We start from the raw sequence: 22742 nt of genomic DNA, 5'->3' as shown, positions 1-22742 counted from the left end.
ACTTTTGTAAAGGATCCAGGTTCGAGTCCCAGCATCCACATGGAGGCTCACAATCATCTTTATCTCCTGACCTCTGTGGGCACCAGGCATGCACGTCATACATATTCAAACATACACAAAATCTGAAGGAGAGCGAAGGAACAGATGACCACTTCTGGAGGCCTGCTTCCAGCCCTTATGTCCAGATGCCTTGATCTTCAGCCTGCTGCTTTCCTCTTCCAGTTCACTAACTTGCTCCCTCCTGGGGAACAGAGTGCCGCAGAAGAGGACCGTCCGCCTGGCCCCCACCAGAACCTGGTTCTGAGCTTAAGAGAGAGAGCTGGGGTGGCTAGCACAAAGTGCTTGGCTGTCACTAGACAGGATCCTGGCCATGGCAGGTATTGATCGGAAAGAAAGATTTACACACCGGGATTCTCCTGGGATTTGGGCAGCTTGGGTGTGCCCTTCGCAGTTCCTAAAAGATGCCCTTCACTATGGGGTTTCTTCTCGGAGAGGAGTGGAAGAGAAAAGAGTCTTTCTTGTGTGCTGAAAGGTGCGTGTGTAACGCGCCATCCTGGGATAATTTTAACTCAGAGGAGGGTCAGAAAATGTTGCTGGGTTTTTTTTTTTCCAGCCCACGCGGCGCCCCGCCGGCCCAGGTGGGCCAGCTGAATGGGGGGCTTGTGTACAGGCGGGGCGGGGCAAGGCGGGGCGCACCGGCCTCGCGCCGCCTCCAGCCCCTCTCCCCCACCCTGCTGCCCTCCGCCTGGCGCCAGCCGCTCAGAGCGCCTGCCAGCCATGACCGGAGTGCCTGCCGTAGCCCTGCTGCTGCTAGGGCAGCTTCTGACGGCCACCTCCGCGCAGGTGAGCGCCGGCCCGCGGGTGATGACAGGGTTGGGGATAGGGCCGGACGTCGAACCATGCAGCCTGGGACAACACCATCTCCCTGGGCCAACCCCGGAGTCCCTCTGCTGCGGGCCGTGGACCCTCGAGGACGTCTGTGGCAGCCTCGTTGCCGCCTCGCCGCTGCCTCGCTCTTGTGGCCGAGTTCTGGTGATGCGGCTGAGCCTCACCGACACCAGGTCACATCAGCCATCATCCTGGCTCCCACTTGTCTTCGTCCAGCTGGGTCAGGCCCTGCAAAGCGCTACTACCTCGCTTGGAACATACAATGTTGCCTTTGTTCTTGGGGACTTCCTGCGGGGCTGGGGCACAGCCGCTCCTGGCGCAAGCGAGGATAAACTGCCTCCGCGCCAGGCTCCAGCACAGGAGACTGGGGTTTTCTAAGGCAGGCAGGGGGAGGCGGGGGTGTCATGGGCCACTGTCACAGGCTCCAGAGTTACTTGGGCCGGGGAAGATGAGACAGGAGAGCTGATATGCTAGAAAGGAGGGCTACCTAATAACTTATCTCAATTTCAGAAAGTGGGACCTCGAGGCCCGCCTGGTCCCCAAGGGCCTCCTGGGAAGGCCGGCAAGGATGGCATCGATGTGAGTTGGGCGAGAAATGGGGAAGGCGCCCTGAGAGTCCTGGCCTTGTGATCACAAATCCAAGCCCGTCCCTCTGCGCGCTAGGGTGGCACAGGGTACCCCAGTGGGGCAGATCGTGGAGTCCAGATGACAGGGTGGCCCTTGAGGTGCATGTGCTCCTGTATTCTAGGGGTGTGGGGCGGTGACTCTAGGGACCTGGGGGTCTTGTTGGGGCTGAGAATAGAGCCAGTCTTGGAGGGGGCTGGGGGCCAGCTTAGCCTCAGAGATGGTGCCTTCTGGGTGTATCATCCAGTTATGGCCCAAATAATTTGAGGAGGCAAGTGAAATCTTGCAGCTTGACCCCACCACCTCCCATCATCTGGAGTGGGAAGCTTCTCAGAGGGCCGTCTCCAGGAAGGGCGACCTCCAGTCATTCATGTTTTCCCCTATGGACTCCATAGAGGGCTGCGAGAAGCTGCAAGAAAAGTACACTGAGCTCTTTTCGAGTTCCCAGAACCTGGCTCAGCAGTAGGGTCCACAGGTTCCCTCACACCCCTCCTGGACCACCATGTTGGACCTAGGCAGCCCAGGACCTTTCCCTCGGAAACCCTTTGCTGTAGCTGAGCATCCAGGCTCAAAGGCTCTTACTTATAATAGTCTTAAAGTCTCGTTTGAAAGATTAAGCACCCTAGCAGGTGTCCATGGAGGATGGAGCTAGTGGGATAGCTTTATGGAAAACGGGGGTGGAGGTGGAGAGGGGAGTGGAGGAAGTGCCATCTCCCCAAAAGATGGAGTCAAGGTGCCGTCCATCAGCTAGCTAGCCACAACCACACCCACTTTCTATAAAGCTCTTAGGTTGGTCAGAAGGACTAAATGGGAGTATTTCTTGGAGGCTACTGTGCCCTTGTGTTCCCCTGTGATCCCCAAATGCTGTGTAGCTGAGCCTAGTTGTAGCTCACCCCATCCCTGGCTAGACTTCAGAGGACCCCCCCAGGTGTAGATGAGAGGGTATGGGGACCCCCACAATATCTCCATGGGCCAAGCTTCCAGGACTGGACTGGGGAATGGCCCAGCTCTGGGAGGTGAGAGTGGAGGAGGTCCTATTTTCAGGGGTTACATGTGCTTATTTTCATTTTCTCAGGGAGAAGCTGGCCCTCCAGGTCTGCCTGGCCTTCCAGTAAGTGTCCCTTTCCCAGCCTGCAAGGGAAAGATGGACACAGAAATAGAAAGATTGCTGATGCCTTGTCCTCAGTGCCATGGGCCTATGCTGCTCAAGGAGGGGCCTGAGGGCAGAGCCTAGAGGAGCATGGGAGGAGAGGGATGGGACTCTGTACTGGTCTGGCTGAGTCTGGCTGGAAGCCTTCTTTGTGCCAGAGGAGGGAGACACTACCACCCTGTGGTCTCCCCGCTGTGCCTGTGTGGGTCTCCTCACCTTGGTTGAAGATTCAGAACCCACTGGCGTTCTTCCGGAGCAGTGGCCTGTTGGTCTTTTGCTGGGGGGGTGGGGGTGGGGGCTGGATCTGTTTGGTGAACATCCAGCAGACGCAGTGAGAATGGGGCAGTGTTCTGAGGTCCAGCAGGGCAAGGCCCCCATCACCATGGCTGGCTAGGACCGAACATGGAGAGGCCTTGTCTTCCTTGCTGGAGTCTAGAGCCAAGTCCTTCTTGCGTAACTCCATCCTTTCCTCCCACCCAGGGGCCCAAAGGGACCTCAGGGAAGCCAGGGAAGCCAGGAGAAGCAGGATTGCCAGGACTGCCTGGGGTGGATGTGAGTGTACCCTCCCACTACATCCCTACCTCACCTCACCCCTGTCTGTCCCAGCTCAGCTCCGGGTCAGGGCTTTCACTGCTATTCTGCCGCTGGGCTTATTCAGGCAGGAAACCTTGTCCTGACAGAAGTTACAGTAGTTCCCAGCGGGGGTCCCTGGCCTTCATCCCAGACGCTGCCAGCTCCTGGCTGGGACAGAAGACCTATCAGCTCTTACTGATCAAGAACAAGTGCCCATTGTGGGGCTTCCTGCACCATGCTGCCCACAGGGGTGTTTCTCCAATGATGCCTTGATGGATAGTAGTGCACTCAAGGCCCTGGCTCTGGGACCAGCCAGGCAGGAGCCGAGGACCGAGCTGCCGACCTGCTTGTTTAGTCGTCACAGGGCTCCCTTGGTTTAAAAAGGCTTATTCTTCCCACGGCATGGCATGTCCTTCTCATTTGGTGGCTTCTGGAGCCAACACCCCCCCACACACACACACTCCTTCTCCCTCTCCAGGGTTTGACAGGGAGGGATGGACCTGCAGGACCCAAAGGTGCCCCTGGGGAACGGGTAAGTGTCTCAGTCCCAGTGGCTGCAGTCCTGAGGTAAGGTGGCTCACAAGGCCATCGGGAGGGAGGTTCTGTGGGTGACGTCCATGACTGTGTATGCTGGGCCTATCCCATTGCTCCTCTTCAGGAGAGGATACTGAGTGGACAGCCCCTGGGCCCTCCTCCCCAACAATCCCACAGCTCCACCTGGTCCGAGTCATCTTGGCATTCACATCATGGCAGAGGAGCTGGTGTGGTGACTGGGGCATAGGTGGGGATGAGCCCCGGGTGTCCCCCATCTCAGTGTCTCTGACTGGCCCTAAGGCCCTGGGTGAACCAGCACACTGACGAGCCACTACACACCCCCTGGCTCTGACCATCCTCACTGAATCCCTCACTCACTAGCAAGTTGGTTCTCTCTTTCCAGTGCTTCCGAGGGCGGAGCTCTGCTCACAATTCTAGTTTGCCCCAGGAGAGGTGGTCCTGAGCACAAAGCACCTCAGAGAGCAAGAGGAGTGGGCGAGCACAAGGGCATAGCTAGCATGGGAAACTCTGATGTGTGGAACACCTGAACGAAACAAGTGACTGGTGGCCAGCGGGGCTGCTCCTGGTTAGCCTTGGGTGGGCTGGTCCTAGGCTGTCTGGGGGACACTGATTACGGTGTAAGGACCAGCATGTACCCTCTTCTTGGCAAACCAGCCCATTTCAGACCCTGTCTGCCAAGCCGGTAGTTCCCTCACAAAAACTGAGGCCTGAGGTCTCAGCAACCTTTGTGAGCTAGCGTCGGCACAGCTTCCTGGAAGTCAATCTGGGGTCTCTGACTGTGTGGCTCATGCCTGGCTTTGTGTCTTGTCCTCCTGTTGGTTCTGCCCACCTACTGGCAACCTTCTTGGGCAATGCTTTTTCTTCATACTCACCCAGATTTCTAGGACAGCAAAAACCTCACAGAGCCTCACTTTTCTATAGAGGTTTCTCTCCCTGATCCTCACCTTGACAGAGTTAAGACTTAGGCTCTGGGGCTGGAGAGATGGCTCATAGGTTAAGAGCACTGGCTGCTCTTCTGGAGGTCCTGAGTTCAATTCCCAGCAACCACATGGTGGCTCACAACCATCTGTAAAGGGATCTGATACCCTCTTCTGGTGTGCAGGCCTACATGCAGGCAGAACACTGTATATATAATGGATAAATAAATCTTTTTTAAAAAAATTTAGGTTCCAAAGGAAAGAAAACGGGTTTGCAAACAGAGGCCAGAGTTTCTTTCTTGTGTACTCTGACTCCTGTTTTCCTATTCAGGGAAGTCTAGGACCCCCGGGGCCACCAGGACTTGGGGTAAGTACCATCCTCTCCTCTCCATGGGGTTTTCATTGTGGTGTGACATGCCTGGGGCATCCCTTGCAGCCTCTCCTGTGGCCTGGGCTCTGGCCTGGAGGCCTGGAGCTTTATCTGGCCTATGACCTCTGAGTTAGTGAGTGTGGTTCTCACAAACCAGGTACCTCACTTTCCCTAGACCACCACCCTGCACTGCCTTGCGAGCATCAGGGCCAACCTGTACTCTGACCTTATTCTTGGCTTTGCAGGGTAAAGGCCTCCCTGGACCTCCGGTGAGTATTCACCACCCTTGGCCCCTTCCGAGTGTGTAAGTTCCCAGAACAGCCCTCACTGAAGCCCGCTTTGTGGGGGATAGCCCAGATCGTGGCAGAGAGGTCTTCTTAGGGCACAGCCTGACTACTTCACACATGGAATCCTGGCCTTTAAAAGGGCAGACAGTCCTGGTGGGGTCACAGTTGCCCATCTTCCTCTTTTTCTTTTTCTTTTTCTTTCTTTCTTTCTTTCTTTTTTTTTTTTTTTTTTTTTTTTTTAATTTTTGCCTCCTTCCTCCAGGGAGAGGCAGGAGTGAGTGGCCTCCCCGGCGGGATTGGTCTGCGTGGACCCCCGGTGAGTGACTATTTCCTGCCTTCCCACACTGCCACTGTGTGCAGGATGCATTTCTCCTCTTACTTACCTTCACCCCGTCCCTTCCATCTTCCTTGTACATTGTTTCCTCACAGTGCCCCAACGCCCCTGACTTGGTGGGTACAGAAGCCCAAGCAGAGAGGCACCCGTGACTTGGGCTGGCAAATAGATAGATAACCCTCCAGTCAGGGAAGATAAAGGGGTTTGTAGTGTTCTCCACTTTGGGGAAAGCTGGTGACCTCACTCAGTGGGGCAGGTTCTTCTCTGAGCTATGAATCCTCCATAGGGACCCTCTGGACTCCCAGGCCTACCTGGCCCCCCAGGACCTCCTGGACCACCTGTAAGTACTGGAGAGGGGGCTCTGTCAGACATCCTAGACTAACTGGGCTAGGCCTCACCCTAATCCTTGCCCTGGCTCTGTGCCATTCCCCAGAAGCAGGTGGGAGACAGGGGTGGGGGTGGGGGGCTGCTCTAGCATTCAAGGTCACCTTGCCTCAAGGACAGATGATCTCTACAGTCACCCAGTGACAATGCAGCAGTGGCTCACTCTGGCCACTGGGGAGAGATGATTGAGGGTTTCAAGCCCCCTGTTAGATCAAAGTCAAGGACAGATGGGTGAGGGGCGGGTGCATACCAACTGCCTCTCTGTATGTTCAAGGGAAACCCTGGAGCCCTCCCTGAAGGTGCTACTGATCTGCAAGTATGCGTTTATGGTGATTATGGGGGGCCTATGGTGGGGGTGTTCCTGCTTTGGAGGAGGAGTCTTGCCTGAGGCCACTGCTTGGCAGGAGGGCTGAGGGTGAGGGTGGAGGTGGGGGTGGCGGGTGTCTTGCAAGAGGGCATTCCTGCTTCCCTGGGCACTGGGCACATGCCTGGCCTCATCTGTGTTGTCCCTAACAGAGCTACTATTCACAGGGAGGTGACACCCAATCAACAGAGTTCCAGCAGGCGGCAGCCACTGCACTGGGTGGCTAACCAGCCTAGTCTGTTGCAGGAGGTTTCTAAGTCCCAGGAGAGAGTTTGTGTCTGGTTTCATTCCCACCTGGATGCAGTTTTATTTAACACTGACGATCATCTCCCCCCTCTCACCCTCCCCCCCACACCGCACACCCCTGTGTCCCCCTCTCCCATTTTTTTCCCTCTTCCCACTCAAAGTAGGGTTTTTCTAAGTGAGGATAGCGTTGAGCCTCTGGGATGGGGCTGGTGGGTAGAAGTCAACATGTTCAACCTGGCCAGTTCAGTGTGGCGTTTCCTGGTGTCTGGCGTGGGGATATGCCATGAAAGCAGAGCATTAGCTAGCACCATTGGTTGATCTCACAGGGCATTCCTCAAACAGCCAGTAGGTGCTTGGTCACTAGGTGAAGGCCTCTTTGTGGAGCCTGCAGCCACTATGTAAATAGCTGCTTTGAGGGTGTCTGTAGAGAAGCCTGTGAGGGACGGTGACTGGCTGCAGTCCAGCTCCCCGCAGTTGCCACGCCTCATGCCCAGCACTGAATGGGGCCCTGTCTAGGCTTGTCTACAGTCTCCATTGCTGGCAAGGTGGTCCTTCTCAGTTCTCCCACCCCCCTTGCTGCTGGTCTCTTTTGGGGTTTTGCTTCATTTGTCTTGGAAGGATCTGACCCCTCTGCTTTTCAACAGTGTCCTGCCATCTGCCCTCCAGGTCCCCCAGGTCCCCCAGGAATGCCAGGGTTCAAGGTGAGTGGGCGAGAGGCTGAGTCCACTTTTCCACTATAGAAACCATTGGGTCCCCCCATGCTGTGGAGTTTGGGGCTTTAGAAAATCTGAGCTGTGTTGTGGCGCACGCCTTTAAATCCCAGCACTTGGGAGGCAGAGGCAGGTGGATCTCTGTGAGTTCTAGGCCAGCCTGGTCTACAAAGTGGGTCCAGGACAACCAAGGCTAACATAGAGAAACCCTGTCTCAAAAAACCAAACGCCCCCCCCCCCAAAAAAAAGAAAGTCTGAGCCGACATGCAGACATCCAGTTAGACCAGCACCATTTGTTGAGGGGCGTTCTTTTTTCTATTATATGGTTTTGGCTTCTTTGTCAAAAATCAAGTGTCTGTAGGTGTGTGGGGTTTATTTCTGGGTCTTCAATTCGATTCCATTGATCAACCTGTCTGTGTTTGTGCCAGTACCATGCAGTTTTTATTGTTGGGTTGGTAGGGGGCGTCCCCTAATCTGAAGAGTAGGGGGAGGAGAAAGCGGGACTGGGAGGAGAGGAAAGAGCAGGCTATGATGGGGATATAAAAATGAATGAGTACACAAATTTAAAAATAGCAAATAAAAACAAAGAAGGAAGATCTGAGTCTAGACCCACATTGTTAGTGGGGAGCAGACCTGCCCGTGATCTCATCTTCTCTGGAAGCTGCTGTGACTCGGGTAGGCCCAGCCTAAGAGGTCAGAGGAGTCGGAGACAGATAGGAGGCAGGGCTGTTCCTAACCCATCCTTTTGGGGGCCCTTGGGAAGCATAGTCACAAACCCTCTTGGGCCTCAGTTTCCCTGTCTGGTTCCAGGCCTTGGCCTCTCACTGTCGTACTGCTGCTGTCCCTGACTGGCTGCACAGACCTTGATCCTGTGTAGGCGGGGGGGGGGGGGGGGGGGGGGGAGGACATTCATGAGTATGGGGACTGTGACTTCCATGTTTGTTTTCAGGGGCTTACTGGCTACAAAGGGGAACAAGGAGAAGTTGGCAAAGACGGTGAGAAGGTAAGATGCTGTCCACATATGGTTGACTGGCCTAGAAAGGGCAGCCATAGGCTGGAGAGATGGCTCAGAGGTTAAGGGCACCGACTGTTCCTCCAGAGGTCCTGAGTTCAATTCCCAGCAACCACGTGGTGGCTCACAACCATCTATATAATGTGATCTGATGCCCTCTTCTGGCCTGCAGGTGTACATGCAGGCAGAGCACTGTATACATGATAATAAATAAATAATAAATCTTTTTAAAAAAAGAAAGAAAGAAAAGAAAAGAAAAGAGAGGGCAGCTATAGTGGGAGTGGTGGCTGCTGGGACTCCATAGAGGGAAGGGACTGGAACCTTGTGGCTTGTCCTAGGTAGGTCCCTGGGGCCTGGCTAGTCAGAGCTAGGTGACCTAGACGAGTCCTTTCATTTGGCTCTGGGCCTAAAGTATTCCTAGGAGCCTCTGCCGCTCTCATACAGTGGCCTCTGCCCTAGAGGGCCCTGCTAACCTTCCAGCACGATGGGGAGGGCTGGGATACCCTTCTGATGGTAGAAGTGGCTGAGTACAATCTGCTGGGTGCACAGTGGGGCACCTCCCCCACTTGACCAGGAGGAGGTGCTTTGGAAGCCCTGGGGGCTTTGCTTGAGCAGAGAGCCCTGCCCCTGCCCAGGCAGTGTTGAGGCCACCATGGTCTGTGTGGCCTTTTTACAGATGTAGGCAAGCATCTTCACCTCATTCAACCTCCAGGGCTCAGCTGTGAAGTAGGAGTGTTGCCCATCATGGTGCAGGCTCGTGGGAGGGGACCAGTGGGCAATGGGAGATGCTAGAACTGGGGTGAACTGGCTGACTGCTGCTCTCTCTGTTGTAGGGTAATCCTGGCCCCCCTGGGCCTCCTGGCATCCCAGGCACCGTGGGGCTACAGGTGAGACTTGGGGGGGGAGCAGGGAGCAGGGTGGTGAGGAGGTAGGAGCCCCTATGGTGGTCACCCCAAGGGAAGTTAGTTTAGACCTCAGGGGCAGTTAATCAGCTCTTGCGAGACAGTCATAGCCAGGCTAGCACCAAGGCCTCAGCTGAAGTCAAGCACCTTTAGGGAAGATGCAAGGCCTATGGTAGCTTTTTAGGTAGATGTCCTGTCTGGGCACTGTAGCTCTGGTTCTGTCCCCCTCAGGGCCCACGAGGATTACAAGGACTTCCAGGGCCACTCGGGCCCCCTGGGGACCGGGTAAGTGCTGCTGGATCCATGGGGCTGTGGGTCAGCTGAGATCAGCCCTGGTAGTTGGGTACCTGGGGATGGTCATATCCAGACTCCGCCTCAGCACCCAGCATCACAAGGCTGTCCTGGCTCGTAGCTTGAGGCTGGGCTTGAGCCTCCCTCTGGCTATCTGTTCCCTGTGGGAGGACTTCAGATACCTTCTCTCCTTTACAGGGTCCCATTGGGTTTCGGGGGCCCCCTGGGCTCCCAGGAGCACCTGGGAAGGCGGTATGTATCTACCTAGGCTGGAGGGTGGGCCTCACACCAGCCCAGGCCCTCTGACCCCTGTGTCTTGCCATTCTGCTGCTGAGTCACATCCGTGCCACTCTTGTCCCGCTGGGCTGCCCCTAGCTCTGTCCCAGGATGAGCTGACCATCGATACATGGGGGGACTCGCTCAGAACATACCAAGGCGTGGTATATCTGTGAGGTCCAGGCCATGTGGTGACATACCTAAGTGACAGCACAGCTGGAGCACGGGGCATCTGGCCTTCATGAGAGACCTACCTCCTTTGTTGTCTGGATATAAGCTATGATAAGGGGTAGGGGTGGCGGCCTGTCACTGTCTCATGTGACCTGCAGCAGGAGGCTGCCTCTGACCAGCTCTAAGGGGCCAAACCAGGCAAAACCTGGAGGGGCTTCAGTCAAAGTTTCCCTGCTTTCTCTGTGTTGTGGTGCTGTCCCCTACCCTCCCCCACCATTGTTATTTTTTTTTAGGGTGACAGGGGTGACAGGGGTCCAGAAGGGTTCCGTGGCCCTAAGGGTGACCTGGTAAGTGAGAGGGAGCTTTGGTTTCTGGACCTTTCTGTGAAGAGGCTGATCTGATTCCTGTAGGTGGGGGTGGACTGTCCATGCTGTACCCTATCCCGGAAGGGGAAGAAGTATAAGCTGCTAGGAATGAGACCTGAACCTGAAGAGTCCCAGCCCTCTCCCTGTCCCCTATAAACACCAAAGCCCGTATAAGAGACTTTGGGTCCATCCAGAGCAGCCAGCAGTGAGAAGCTCCGAGCAGAGGCCAGGGCATGGGCCACTGAGCTCAGATCCTGGCTCTAGCCCAGACCAGGGTGCTAGGCAGGTAGTTTCCTTCCTCCGCTTCCCAGATGGAGGCTCTGCAGTGAGACATCTGGATGGTAGCTAAATAGACCCCCAGGTTTCTCATGAACAGAAAGTGGTTGTCACCAAACATTTGCCTCTGGCCGCCTCCCCACCCGAGGCCGGTGGTTGAGCCGTGCTGTGGTGTCTACAACTCCCGAAGTTGCTGCATGCTCAAGAGGCCCTGGTTATGGAACCCGGTCTCCGCTGGTTGGGATGAGCCATGACACAGTCCCCAGAGGGAAGCACAGTACACCCAATGTCCCTGTGCAGCTGGGCCCGTAGGGACGTGATGAGGCAGGAGTCCTTTGGGGTCTCAACTGCAGCTGCTTCTGTCCCATGTTTCCTTTAGGGCAGGCCTGGTCCCAAAGGAATCCCCGGAGTGGCTGGACCAGGTGGAGAGCCAGTGAGTATCTCAGATGGCGTCAAGCATGGTGTCGTGGCCACATGGACTGCCCCACCCAGTGCTACTCCCCTTGGCTGAGCTATGGCCGTGTGTACCCATTCCTTTAGGTTCTCTTTCCACAGCCCTTTCCACTCACAGAGCCCCGCTTTACAGCTGTGTGACCCGTGGTGGGTCAGAGAGTCCCTACTCCAAACGACCTGTACTGTATGGCGGTCTAACCTGCCAGTACCTTCTTGCCATTCAAACCGCTATGATTCGTCAGCTCCCAGAAGCCCCAGCACCCCAAACGTTGCTAGAAACACACAGTAGCACCCACCAGCCACCCCAGTACTCCCCAACAGCATCCACCAACTGCTCTAGCAGCCCCAGAAATCCACAGCATTCCCAGCAGCCCCAGCAGCTCCCAGCAGCCTGGAACACCTCCCCACAGCAGGTCACATCTCCCTTTCGCTCCAGAGGGAAGCTCTGCAGCTGCCGTAACCATACAGAAATTGGTAGTCTGGGATCAGGCTTATCTGGCATCTGAGAAGAAAAGGTGATGGACAGAGCCGGCCCGCACAGATGGGGTGCTGAGGGTCCTGGACATCTGTCTGTGCTGTGCGTTCCCTTGCAGGGTCTCTGAGGGTAACGGAATGCCAGGTTGCCAGGAAAACACAACCACTGTTAGGGACTCGAGACATTTTTAGTTCATAGGGTAAGAACGGAGTGGTTCTCTGTCTGAGGGGCCTAACGCTGTCCCTTGTCCTCAGGGCATGCCAGGCAAGGATGGAAAGGATGGTGTGCCAGGACTTGATGGCGAAAAGGTTGGTGCCTGGCAGAATGCATGCCGGGAGGAGGAGGTGGAGGAGGAGTTCAGCTTCCCGAGGCTTCGACATGGCATTATTTTTTCTCATACCCTAATCCCTGTCCTTGCAGGGAGAGGCTGGCCGCAATGGTGCGCCAGGAGAGAAAGGCCCCAATGGGCTGCCGGTGAGTGTTCAAGCTTGGGGGGATTATTGCTCTGGGGTTAGCGCCTACAGTCATGTGCTAGTAGACAAGGGCCTACCTGAGCATATCTGTACTGCCCCCTGTGGGACAGTGCAGATGAACCTGTATTTGTCCTGGATGTCGTGGAGTCACCCCAGTGGGTCCTGCCTTGGAGTGCTGGAAGGGGCTCTGCGTCAGGCTAGGGAGACTGTGAGAGTCAGCTTTACCCCTGGGGTCAGCTTGACCCTTCGGGGAGCATTCCGCCTGGCCTGTGCACACTTCCCACGTGCACACTGTGCAGCCGCACTTGTGAACATTCTCTGCATGAGTCCCCTCTGTGGGCTCAGCGGGCTTGGCTCTGACCCTAGCCCTAGCGCTCTCCCTAACCCAGACTCTAGCCTTGACCCAGCCTGTTGCCTTGACTTCAACCCTGACCCTGACCCTGATTCCTGTCCTGCAGGGGCTCCCTGGTCGAGCAGGGTCCAAAGGCGAGAAGGGAGAGCTGGTAAGTAACTGCTTCCGGCCAACCCCATCCCCCCACCCCCACCCCCAAGAGGGGAGGCACAGCATGCAGTGCTCTGGTGGGGGACAGAGGGGACATAGCACTCACCGTCTCCTCATTTCTACAGGGTAGAGCTGGGGAGCTGGGTGAGGCTGGCCCCTCTGGCGAGCCAGGTATTCCTGTGAGTATCCACAACCCTTCTCTGTGTGGACATAGGAGGACATTGCCCTCCCCCTCCCCCTCCCTTTATGTGCACACAAGGATTCTACTCCTCCAGAGTGTGTCCAGGGAAAGTCTGCCCTCTGCATATGTGTAGGAGAACCTTGTCCCTTCCCCACGTGTACACAGCGACCCTGCCCTTTCCCTGTTGTATATGGAGACTCTGCCTTGTCTGTGCATGCTGGGGTACACAGGCCACTCTGCCCCCTTTCTGTCTGTACATGGGAACTCTTCTCTTCCCCCCATGTGTACACAGGGGCCTTGCTCCCTCTCACATATGTCATAGAGGGTCCTGCCCTCACCCTTTCTTTCCTTACAGGGAGATGTTGGTGTTCCAGGGGAGCGTGGTGAGGCTGGTCACAGGGGCTCAGTGGTGAGTGGGAGGACACAGGCCCCCTGGGAACGGGCACAGAGACAGTTTATGGGTGAGAAGGGGTAGCACTTAGGGTATTATAAATGGGCCAGTTCGGGGGCTGGAGAGATGGCTCAGCAGTTAAGAGCACCAGCTGCTCTTTCAGAGCTCCTGAGTTCAATTCCAAGAAACCACATGGTGGCTCACAACCATCTATAATGAGATCTGATGCCCTCTTCTGGTGTGCAGGTGTACATGTGGACAGAGCACTGTATACATAATAAACAAACTAATATTAAAAATAAATAAATGAGCCAGTTCCTTGAAGCCTGGGACTAGTAAGTAGGAGATGCGTGGCTCTTGCCTTCTTTCTCCTTCACCCTCTGGAATAATGATGCCATGCTGGGCTACCCTAACCTAGATTCTTCTTTTTTGTTTTGTTTTTCAAGACAGGGCTTCTCTGTGTAGCCTTGGCTGCCCTGGACTCACTTTGTAGACCAGGCTGGCCTCGAACTCACAGGGCCTCCCAAGTGCTGGGATTAAAGGCATGCGCCACCACCACCCAGCAACCTTGGATTCCGTATGCCACAGTGCAGCAGAGACGCTGGCAGATATAAAGGGAAATTCCCAAGTACTATAACCAGTGGGCTCAGTCTTCTCTGGGGCCCTGTGAAAGGCACTGCGCATCAGCACCCAACCATGAGCCAGCCTGAGAGTTTGGGTATAGACTATGTCTAAACCCTGAGATCCACTCCCCACCCTTAATTGCCCCACAAGGTGTCTGTGCTTGTGCTTCCAAGCCTAGTCAGTCAGAGAGATGGCTCAAGACTCATTCATTGTCAGCCCAGATCCCCATGGAAGCACATCTGGGCTTCCTGAACCATGAAGTCTCAGGGCCTCCAGGGACTCCCTGAACCTCACAGTATACACTCATATCTTGGTCTTTTAGGGGGCCCTTGGCCCACAAGGTCCTCCTGGGGCCCCTGGTGTCCGTGGCTTCCAGGTGAGTAAAGTTGGAATAATGGTTTGAGCCAGGGCTGTGAGCTCTGGTTGGTTGGGGAAAGGGGGAACCCTGGCTGTGTTCTTGTGAGTGCTAACTAGATGGGATCTTACCCAATTCACAGGGCCACAAGGGCAACACCGGAGACCCTGGCCTTCCAGGCCCCCAAGGCCTACGGGGTGATGTGGGTGACCGGGTAAGTGTCCTTCTCTTGTGCTTCCTGCCCTAACCAGTCTTCTTAGACATAAGCCACCAGCAAGGTACTCTCTCCCACGATGGTGGCAGGGACAATGACCAGGTAGGTGCCTTTGATCCTTGTTCTTCTTGGGCAAGAGGGGGTCTAGAATCTTCATGGCTCTATCCTATGCCCCACAAGCAGGCCTAGAAGAACCAATAATTGGGCAGAAGCAGTAACTTGGGGCTCTAGTGACTTGAGGGCTGCCTGCTGTGTGTGAGCTGTGAGACCGGAATGACTGCAGTACTCCAGACGGGTAATTTCCCAAGACTCTTTGCTGCTGCTTCTATAGCAGCCAGTGATACTGGTGTTCTGCAGGGCCAGGGCCCAGGGGGTTGTAGCTTACTCAGGTCCTCACTGGTTAGTAGGTAAGGCATGGGGTCCCCTGGGATGGGTCTGGGGGGTCTGGTCTGGGGCCTAGGCTATATGTCAAGTCTTTAGGGGCTATGTGATTGCTTTCTTGGTCCCCACTTGGCGGGGACAAAGCACTCTTCAAATATGTACATACAACTATTGAAGGCTCTAGGGCACCGCTACAGACATGAGGGGAGCCACAGAAACCACCACCACACAGCTGGTGCTTTATTAGCCTCTAGGCAGGAAATTCCAGGAGGCAGGAAGCTTGCCAACAACTCTGAAGGCTCTAAACTAGTAGAGGGAAAAGCTTGCTGGTAGCAGTGCTGGTGCCTGCCCCAGGCCCAGTGGGTAGGGGACATCACGTTGGTTTTCTCTTCCTTGGATAGCTCTTGACTTTGCTTTCAGATTTAATTCTGAGGAAAAAAAAAAAAAAGATTCATAGCTGGGCGGTGGTGGTGCATGCCTTTAAACCCAGCACTCAGGAGCTCAGAAGGCAGAGGCAGGTGGATCTGGGTGGAGTTTGAGGCCAGCCTGATCTACAGAGTGAGTTCCAGGACAGCCAGCTCTACAAAGAGAAACTTTGTCTCGAGAAAAAGCAAAAAAAAAAAAAAAAAAAAAAAAAAAAAAAGGAAAAAAAGTATTTATTTTATGTTTCTGAGTGTTTGCTCACATCTTTGTGTGTGCACTGTGTGTGAATAAGAGCCAAGGGATGTCAGGGGAGGGTGTCAGATTCCCCGGAACTACAGTTAAGAGATGGATGTGAGCCACCTGATGCAGTGCTGGGAGCCAAACCCAGATTGTCTAAGGAGCAGCTAGTGTTCTTCACAGCTGAGCTCCAGCCTTCACTAAGCACACACTCCACCATTTAAGTAAATAGCTCTCTCTGTCTCTGTGTCTGTCTGTCTGTTTGTCTGTCTCTCTGTCTCTGTCTCTGTCTCTGTCTCTCTCTCTCTCTCTCTCTCTCTCTGTCTCTCTCTCTCTCTCTGTCTCTCTCTCTCTCTGTCTCTCTCTCTCTCTGTCTCTGTCTCTCTCTCTCTCTGTCTCTCTCTCTCTCTCTGTCTCTCTCTCTCTCTCTCTCTCTCTCTCTCTCTCTCTCGTGTGTGTGTGTGTGTGTGTGTGTGTGTGTGTGTGTGTATGAGAGAGAGAAAGTGCGAGACTGAGAGAGTGCGAGCTACACAAGTCACAGTCTACTGAGAGTGATGGGCAGCTGTTGTTCAGGGAAAACGGCCCCTGTAGGATACATGGGGCGTGGTTGGCTGTATGCTGCTGTTATCTGTGGACTCAGGTTTGGCAGCTGGGGCTGGAGTGATGGTTCTAAGCCCCCTGCCATCGGAGGAATTTTCATGCCTACTAAAGGTGGGATCCCTGCCTCTGCTATGCAGGGCAGTGGCAACTCACGGGAACCCCCAAGATTCCTCTAATCAGAACCTTCTCTCTGCCTAGGGTCCAGGAGGTGCTGCAGGCCCTAAGGGAGACCAGGTGAGAAGTCAGCTCTAGGCCATTTGGCTGCGGGTCTACATCTTGCTCCTGTTTTCCTCCACCCCTGGGCACCGGAAGGGACAAAATCAGCTGCTTTACACTACCAGATGATCACTATATGAACCCGGGTGCAAAAAAAAAAAAAAAAAAAAAAAAAAATACTACCACTGATTAAGGAAACTGACTTTGGAAAAGGAGTGAAGTCTGGACTCTAAGACTGATGTTGCACAAGCTGGCTAATTAGAGCTGTGTGGCTTCTCTCTGAAGCCCTCCCCCCCAAAAAAAGAGCTCAAAGAGGGCGGGCTGTGGTGGCTGCTGCAGCCCACCCTGGCAATGAGTGCTCCCTCTTCTCTGGGTGATGCAGAGCGTCTCTATCTAATGCCATCAAGGTGCTACTAGCAGGAACACATCACTATGCAAATATGTGACTTCAGTTTTGTTTTGTTTTGTTTTTTCCCATTCATCATTTTTTAAAATTTTATTAATTTATTCTTATTACATCTCAATGGTTATCCGATCCCTTGTATCCTCCCATTCCTCACTCCCTCCCACTTTCCTCCTACTCCTCTCCCCTATGACTGTGACTGAGGGGGACCTCCTCCCCCTGTATATGTTCATAGGGTATCAAGTCTCCTCTTGGTAGCCTGCTATCCTTCCTCTGAGTGCCACCAGGTCTCCCCATCCAGGGGACGTGGTCAAATATGAGGCACCAGAGTACGTGTGAAAGTCAGACCCCACTCTCCACTCAACTGTGGAGAATGTCCTGTCTATTGGCTAGATCTGGGTAGGGGTTTGAAGTTTACGGCCTGTATTGTCCTTGGCTGGTGCCATAGTTGAGCGGGACCCCTGGTGACTTCAGTTTTGTAGTCCTCTTAGGCTGTGGCTCTTGGCTTCTCATGTTGCTTCATGTTGGGGGCTCCTTCTAGTACAGGATCCTGGCCTGGCCTCTGGCCTCAGTCTTAGGATCAGCAAGAAAGAGACAAGTGGCTTGAGGTGGGGAGGAGCCGACAGTAACATTAGTGTGTCCTCCTCAGGGCATTGCAGGCTCTGATGGTCTTCCAGGGGACAAAGGAGAGCTGGTGAGTATGGCTACGCCCCTTACTGCCAACTAAGAGCCACCTGCTCAGTTTGGGTGGGGACTGTCCCACTGTCGAGGTATCTGAGGATGGCAGGGAAGGTATAAGAAGCACCCACCACCATTCACCCAGGCCTCGCCATCCTGTGTGTGCTAGGCGACAGTGTGGTCCAGAAGACACAGGCAGAGTGGGTCCCTGCTGAGGTGTAGACCTCATCACATTCTGCCTAGGGAAGTCACCTTTGCTTGAGTCAGCCACCGCTGAGGTCTCAGCAGAAAAAACCTCACTTTCACAGAGCCGGAACTGGAGTCTATTATGAAATAGAACCCTGACATGTCACTCCCTCACAGCTCTCCTGGAGGCACCGGGAGTAGAACTGCCTCAGGGCTCAAATGGAAAGCGCTTTATGGCTTCAAGGTGGCCAGGGCTTTCCATTCTATAGTGACATCTTTCCTTTTTTTTTTTTTTTTTCTTCCCAAGTGACACAGAGCAAGCCTAGCTTCAGGGACCGTGCTGTCAGGGAGCAACTGGTTGCCACTGTGAAGGACTTAGGCCTTTAATGCAGATCTTCCCAGATGACTGTTCTTTATTTTGGCAAATTCTTGGCAGAGCCTTTGAGTCAGCCCCACCCAGTCAGCCTTAAACTGACGGAGTGGTAGGCAGTAGCTGTGTGGGTGCCAGAGCCATGCCAGCTAGAAGCCTCTGTGTGGTGCCAGTTGCCATAATGGTGAGCCAGGTGGGCACTTCGCCACCTGCCCTTTCGTGCTTTATATGTGGAGAGTGAGCTCACAGTCGTGAGCAGAGCCACACCTGGGCCCAGTCGATCCACTTACACACTTGGGGCCGATTATTTCTGAGGTGACAGCTAGGGCTCTGAGTTCCAAGCCGCTTGGCTCAGCATCTGGGGTACCACAGTGAAAACACTGCGAGGAAGCAATGCAGACGGGTGTGAAACCAAATTTCAGGGGGAAAGGTGCTGAAATTGCACTGGTAAGTGAAAGAGAAGAAAGAACCTTTCCAGTGTGTCCATGGGTGAAGTACTTGAGTCCTGTCTCCACTGACCATGTGCCAGGTTGGGTTTTAGAGCCACTTCCACATGTTCCCTCCCGCCCACTTCCTCTTCACAGGGTCCTAATGGCCCCGTTGGACAAAAAGGAGAGGTGAGTAGCTGAAAGATGCTTCCCCATGGAGCCCACGGTCTCCCATCCACCACCTCTGGGTGGGTAGTTGCCTTGAAAGGTACCGCCTAGATGTGACATCTGGTGGCCAGTGACTTCAGAGGCAGGTCCAGGCCTTCCAGAAGAAGGCTCGCTCTGACCTCCTTCCTCTTGTTTTTCTACAGTCTGGCAACCGAGGGGAATTGGGCCCCAAAGGCATCCAAGGTCCCAACGGCACCAGTGGAGTCCAGGGTGTGCCTGGCCCCCCAGGTCCACTGGGCCTCCAAGGCGTGCAGGGCGTTCCAGGCATCACAGGAAAGCCTGGGGTTCCGGTTCGTAGCTTTTCCTTCCTCTGTGTTGTGCTGGGTTTACATCGTGATGTCTGTGAACTTTTGGGAGTGAGGTGCTGTGTGTGTCAGCTGACTGCCCACCTGCTGATGTTGAGCCTGGGTGAATTTCAGGGCAAGGAAGCCAGTGAACAGCGCATCAGGGAGCTATGTGGGGGCATGATCAGCGGTGAGTATCCTGGAAATACCCTCCCCCTCGCACTGCCTCTGCCCCTTGGCTACTGTCCTTCTTGCCCTGCCTGTCCTCTGACCTCAAGGAGGCTTACCCTCTTCCCAGGGCTTAACATAGTGCAGGATACTCAGAGAAGCCCCAACTAACTACTAGGGAAACAGTTCCCAGGAAGAACCCACTGTGTCCTTTGGCTGGTAGGGACACTTCCCCCACTGGCTTTGAACTTCTCATTCCAGCATGTGAGATGTTCTAAGAGAAGGGGGCTCCCATCCCCCCCCCAGCACACTCTAGAGCAGTTAATAACCACTTTTGGTCAGTGAGTGAAAACTCCCTTCTAAGAGAGAGCTGGCTGTGTTGTACTTTGCGTGAAGATGTTTTGTAATTCTCTCTGAAGTACATGCTTGGCACCCTGTTTTCCAAAAGAGCAAATTGCACAGTTGGCTGCAAACCTGAGGAAGCCCTTAGCGCCAGGTTCCATCGGCAGGCCTGGTCCGGCTGGCCCCCCAGGGCCCCCAGGCCCTCCAGGCTCCATCGGCCACCCTGGCGCTCGGGGCCCCCCTGGATATCGTGGTCCCACTGGGGAGCTAGGAGACCCTGGACCTAGAGGTAAGTAGTTAACCCCCAAGCAAGACATGGCCATGCTCCTGTGGTGGCATGATCTCAGTTACGTGAAGTACCCTGGTTTTCTGCAGCACTTAGATGCTGAGATGTCCTCCTCCTGAGGTTCAGGGAAGAGAGGACCCCAGGGACAGTCAGGCAGAGATTGCTATTTCTACCCTTGATTGGCCTCATGGTCATAACACCTGAGAACAGCACATTCAGGTTGGCCTGGTGTCCCCCAGCCTTACAGTCTACACGGCTCACCTAGAAATGCTATGAAGATGCAGTCAAACAATCTGGCTATACCACATGCATACAAAGACTCATTCAGGGAGAGGGCTGGGCCTTGGGGCTTTTGGGGTCAGCCCAGGGAATTTCTTACCATTTGGTGACAAGCACAGAATCTTAAATGTGATATTTTCCCTCAAATATGAGCAGAACACAGTTTGTTGGGGGATGTGAGCAATAAAAACAGGAGCCCCACCAGCTTTCACTCAGGGGATATTTTAAAAACACTGATGCCAGATGTGATCCCAGCACTTGAAAGACTGAGGCGGGAGGATCCCTGTGAGTTGGAAGTCAACATGGGCTGTATAGTGAGCTCTAGGCCTGGACCACAGACCTTGTCTCAACAAAAATAAAATAAAAATGAAGCATCCTTTGATAAGCTATGGGTCAAAACTCATAGTGAACATATGAACACCAAATAAGACGATTGTTTCAGAGGCATAAATATTTCAAACAAAACTAAAATCCCACCAGTGGTTTCGGAGGTAAGGGTGGTGTCAGATGATGTGCTGGAATGTAGGCATGATACTCTGGGCAGACGTCCACTAAGCTGCACTTTTCACTGCAGGAAATGCTTAAAAGCAGCAAGCTCTGTGGAAACAGGCTGGAAAATGCCATCACGGTGGGCGGGCAGCTGCTCTAACTTGCCTGCTTCTTTCCTTCCTGCAGGAAGCCAGGGTGACAGGGGAGACAAGGGTGCAACAGGTACAGGGCTGGATGGGCCTGCTGGCGACCAGGGGCACCAAGGTAGGCCACAGTCATCACACAGTCCTTCTAGGTGAAGGGCTGGAAATGTTTTTCGCTTGGCAAAACATTAAGGACTTGGTTAGGTACTGCTTTTATAATCTCTTTAGTATGTAAAAATAACAAATAATAAATTTTTTTTTTCTGTATCTAACTTTAGCTAAGTAGGTTTGGTTAACTTCTATCTTACTGAATATAAATATAATGTGCCGAAAATTATCTTCCTTGTAGTTGACCACATATACATTGATTTTATTTTTACTTTGTGTATGTGGGCGCTTGTGTGCATGCACATGTAGCACAGCACACATGTGAAGATAGAGGACAACTTTGTGGAGTCAGTTCTCTTCTGCTTTTACGTGGGTTCTGGCCATTAAATCCGTGTTCCAGGCTTATGGGCACAAACTCCTCCCTGCTGAATCATCTTGGCTTCCACCCCTCAGTGCCTTACTGTAAAAGACTGAATGCTGTGGGCCAGGTGTGGTGGCGCATGCCTGTGACCTCAGCACTGAGGAGGCTGGGGTAGGAGGAGGAATTTATGCCATCTGCACCTGCCTAGCCCGTGGAGTGCTCCTCTTCGGGTTCCTCCAGTCAGATACAGGAGCAGATGTGTCTGTGTGACCCTTTCCTCCTCTGTGAGGCACAGCCCCTCTTCTCCTTTGTAAGGTGCCCCCACCTCGTAAGGCTTGCAGGGTGCACCCTTCCTCCTCTGTGAGGTGCGCTGCTCTCCTTTGTGAGGTCTAGCTTCTTTCCTTGAGGCACAGCTTCCCTTCTCTTCAAGGCATCTATGCCCCATCTACTTATTTGCTGTCCTGACTATCCTATTGGCAACCCCAGGCTGAATCTCCACCTGTGTGGCCTTAAGTACTACTACCTCTAAGCTGCCATTCCCAGCTGTGTCACATTTGGGTCATCTTACGTGTTGAATGCCTGTGGCCCACTGACTAGCTAAAGCTCCTCAAGTTCTTTCCAGGCTGCCTGCTTACACCAAATATGCTTTTTTTTTTTTTTAAAGATTTGTGTATTTTATGTACATGGGTGTTTGTCTGCATATAATCCTTCCACCAGAAAAGGCCATCAGATTCCATGAGAATCACATCAGACAGTTGTGAGCCACCATGTGGTTGCTGGGAATTGAACTCAGGACCTCCGGAAGAGCAGCGGTGCTTTTAACTGCGGAGCTATCTTTCCAGCCCCTCCAAATATGCTCTTCACATGCACCCCATGAGCCCTTGTGAGACAGAGTGCACTATGTCTTCAGGACAGACTCTGTGTGGCTAGACTGGCCTCAGCTGTACCTGCCCAACCCCTGCCCAGCCACCTGTCGTTGCCCTTGCTCTTTTGGGCACTGTGCTCGAGCCCCTCATCTCTGACCTCCTGCACATTCAGAAGCAAGCCAGTAGAATCTTCCCAGTTCTGTGAATGGCTGCTGCTGGGGGTTCTCATGATCTCTAACCTTACTCTTCTGCTTTCTAGGGCCTCAAGGTGTGCCTGGCATCAGCAAAGATGGGCAAGATGGTGCACATGGTGAGCCTGGCCTTCCTGGTGATCCTGGCCTTCCTGGAGCTGTTGGTGCCCAGGGAACCCCAGGGATTTGTGACACCTCAGCTTGCCAAGGAGCTGTGTTAGGAGGGGGTGGGGAAAAGGCAGGTCCTCGGAGCTCATAAACCATAACCTAAATAGGGAGTGGATGACAAAGCATTCCAACAGGCAGCAGAGATCAGCCATGTGGTTACCAGAAATGGACAGTATAGCTGGCTACAGTTGGCTAGTCCTTCCTGGCCTGCTGCCTGGGCCCCAAGAGCATCTACTTGGCACCACTGTCGCTGTCCCATCTGCAGGATTTATGGCAGCCCATTCATCTGTGACAGCATACCTCAGACACAGGCCTTAGGGATGGAGACTTTAAACCCAGCATCTGGGAGGGATGGCGTATCTAAGAGTTTTGTACAATTACATGAGATTAAAAACACTTGAGACTTGTTTACATAACATTTATATAAAGCCTATGATAGACTACCAATAAAGAGATCTGCTAACCCTTCAGATTAGCACTGGCTACAGTGATGAAGGTGAGGAACTTCAGTGTCTCCTTCACCTGCTTTTTATTGTAAACCTGT

The 22742-nt window shown here is 53.8% G+C and overlaps 1 protein-coding gene across 2 annotated transcripts; it reads left to right on the top strand.

The window, feature by feature from the left end:
• The first annotated feature begins 716 nt into the window (after window positions 1–716).
• Window positions 717–22673, top strand: COL9A3 (collagen type IX alpha 3 chain). 2 transcript variants are annotated; one of them, XM_084776520.1, is made up of 32 exons: window positions 717–843; window positions 1399–1467; window positions 2588–2623; window positions 3143–3214; window positions 3714–3767; window positions 5039–5074; window positions 5323–5346; window positions 5627–5680; window positions 5985–6038; window positions 6357–6398; window positions 7337–7393; window positions 8352–8405; window positions 9248–9301; window positions 9548–9601; window positions 9806–9859; window positions 10348–10401; window positions 11075–11128; window positions 11878–11931; window positions 12044–12097; window positions 12555–12599; window positions 12724–12777; window positions 13135–13188; window positions 14117–14170; window positions 14292–14363; window positions 16203–16238; window positions 17273–17317; window positions 18442–18474; window positions 18657–18803; window positions 18933–18987; window positions 19414–19596; window positions 20548–20625; window positions 22099–22673. In XM_084776520.1, exons 1-32 carry the CDS (start codon window positions 778–780, stop codon window positions 22287–22289), a joined length of 2043 nt encoding a protein of 680 aa, XP_084632646.1. In that variant the 5' UTR covers window positions 717–777; the 3' UTR covers window positions 22290–22673. The 2 variants fall into 2 exon arrangements, with proteins under 2 accessions (XP_084632646.1, XP_084632647.1); XM_084776521.1 differs by lacking the exons at window positions 20548–20625; window positions 22099–22673 and having other exon boundaries at window positions 19385–19590.
• The last annotated feature ends 69 nt before the right edge of the window (window positions 22674–22742 follow it).

Source organism: Acomys minous (assembly GCF_964271855.1).
Source record: "Acomys minous genome assembly, chromosome: 3".
Taxonomy (NCBI): domain Eukaryota; kingdom Metazoa; phylum Chordata; class Mammalia; order Rodentia; family Muridae; genus Acomys; species Acomys minous.
This window is presented reverse-complemented; position numbering and strand designations above follow the sequence as displayed.

Coding starts and splice junctions, on each gene's coding strand:
- COL9A3 (XM_084776520.1), top strand. CDS start 778: ATGACCGGAGTGCCTGCCGTAGCCCTGCTGCTGCTAGGGCAGCTTCTG. Junction 9,860..10,347: donor CAGGAGCACCTGGGAAGGCG/GTATGTATCTAC, acceptor ATTTTTTTTTAG/GGTGACAGGGGTGACAGGGG. Junction 18,475..18,656: donor CCGTTGGACAAAAAGGAGAG/GTGAGTAGCTGA, acceptor GTTTTTCTACAG/TCTGGCAACCGAGGGGAATT.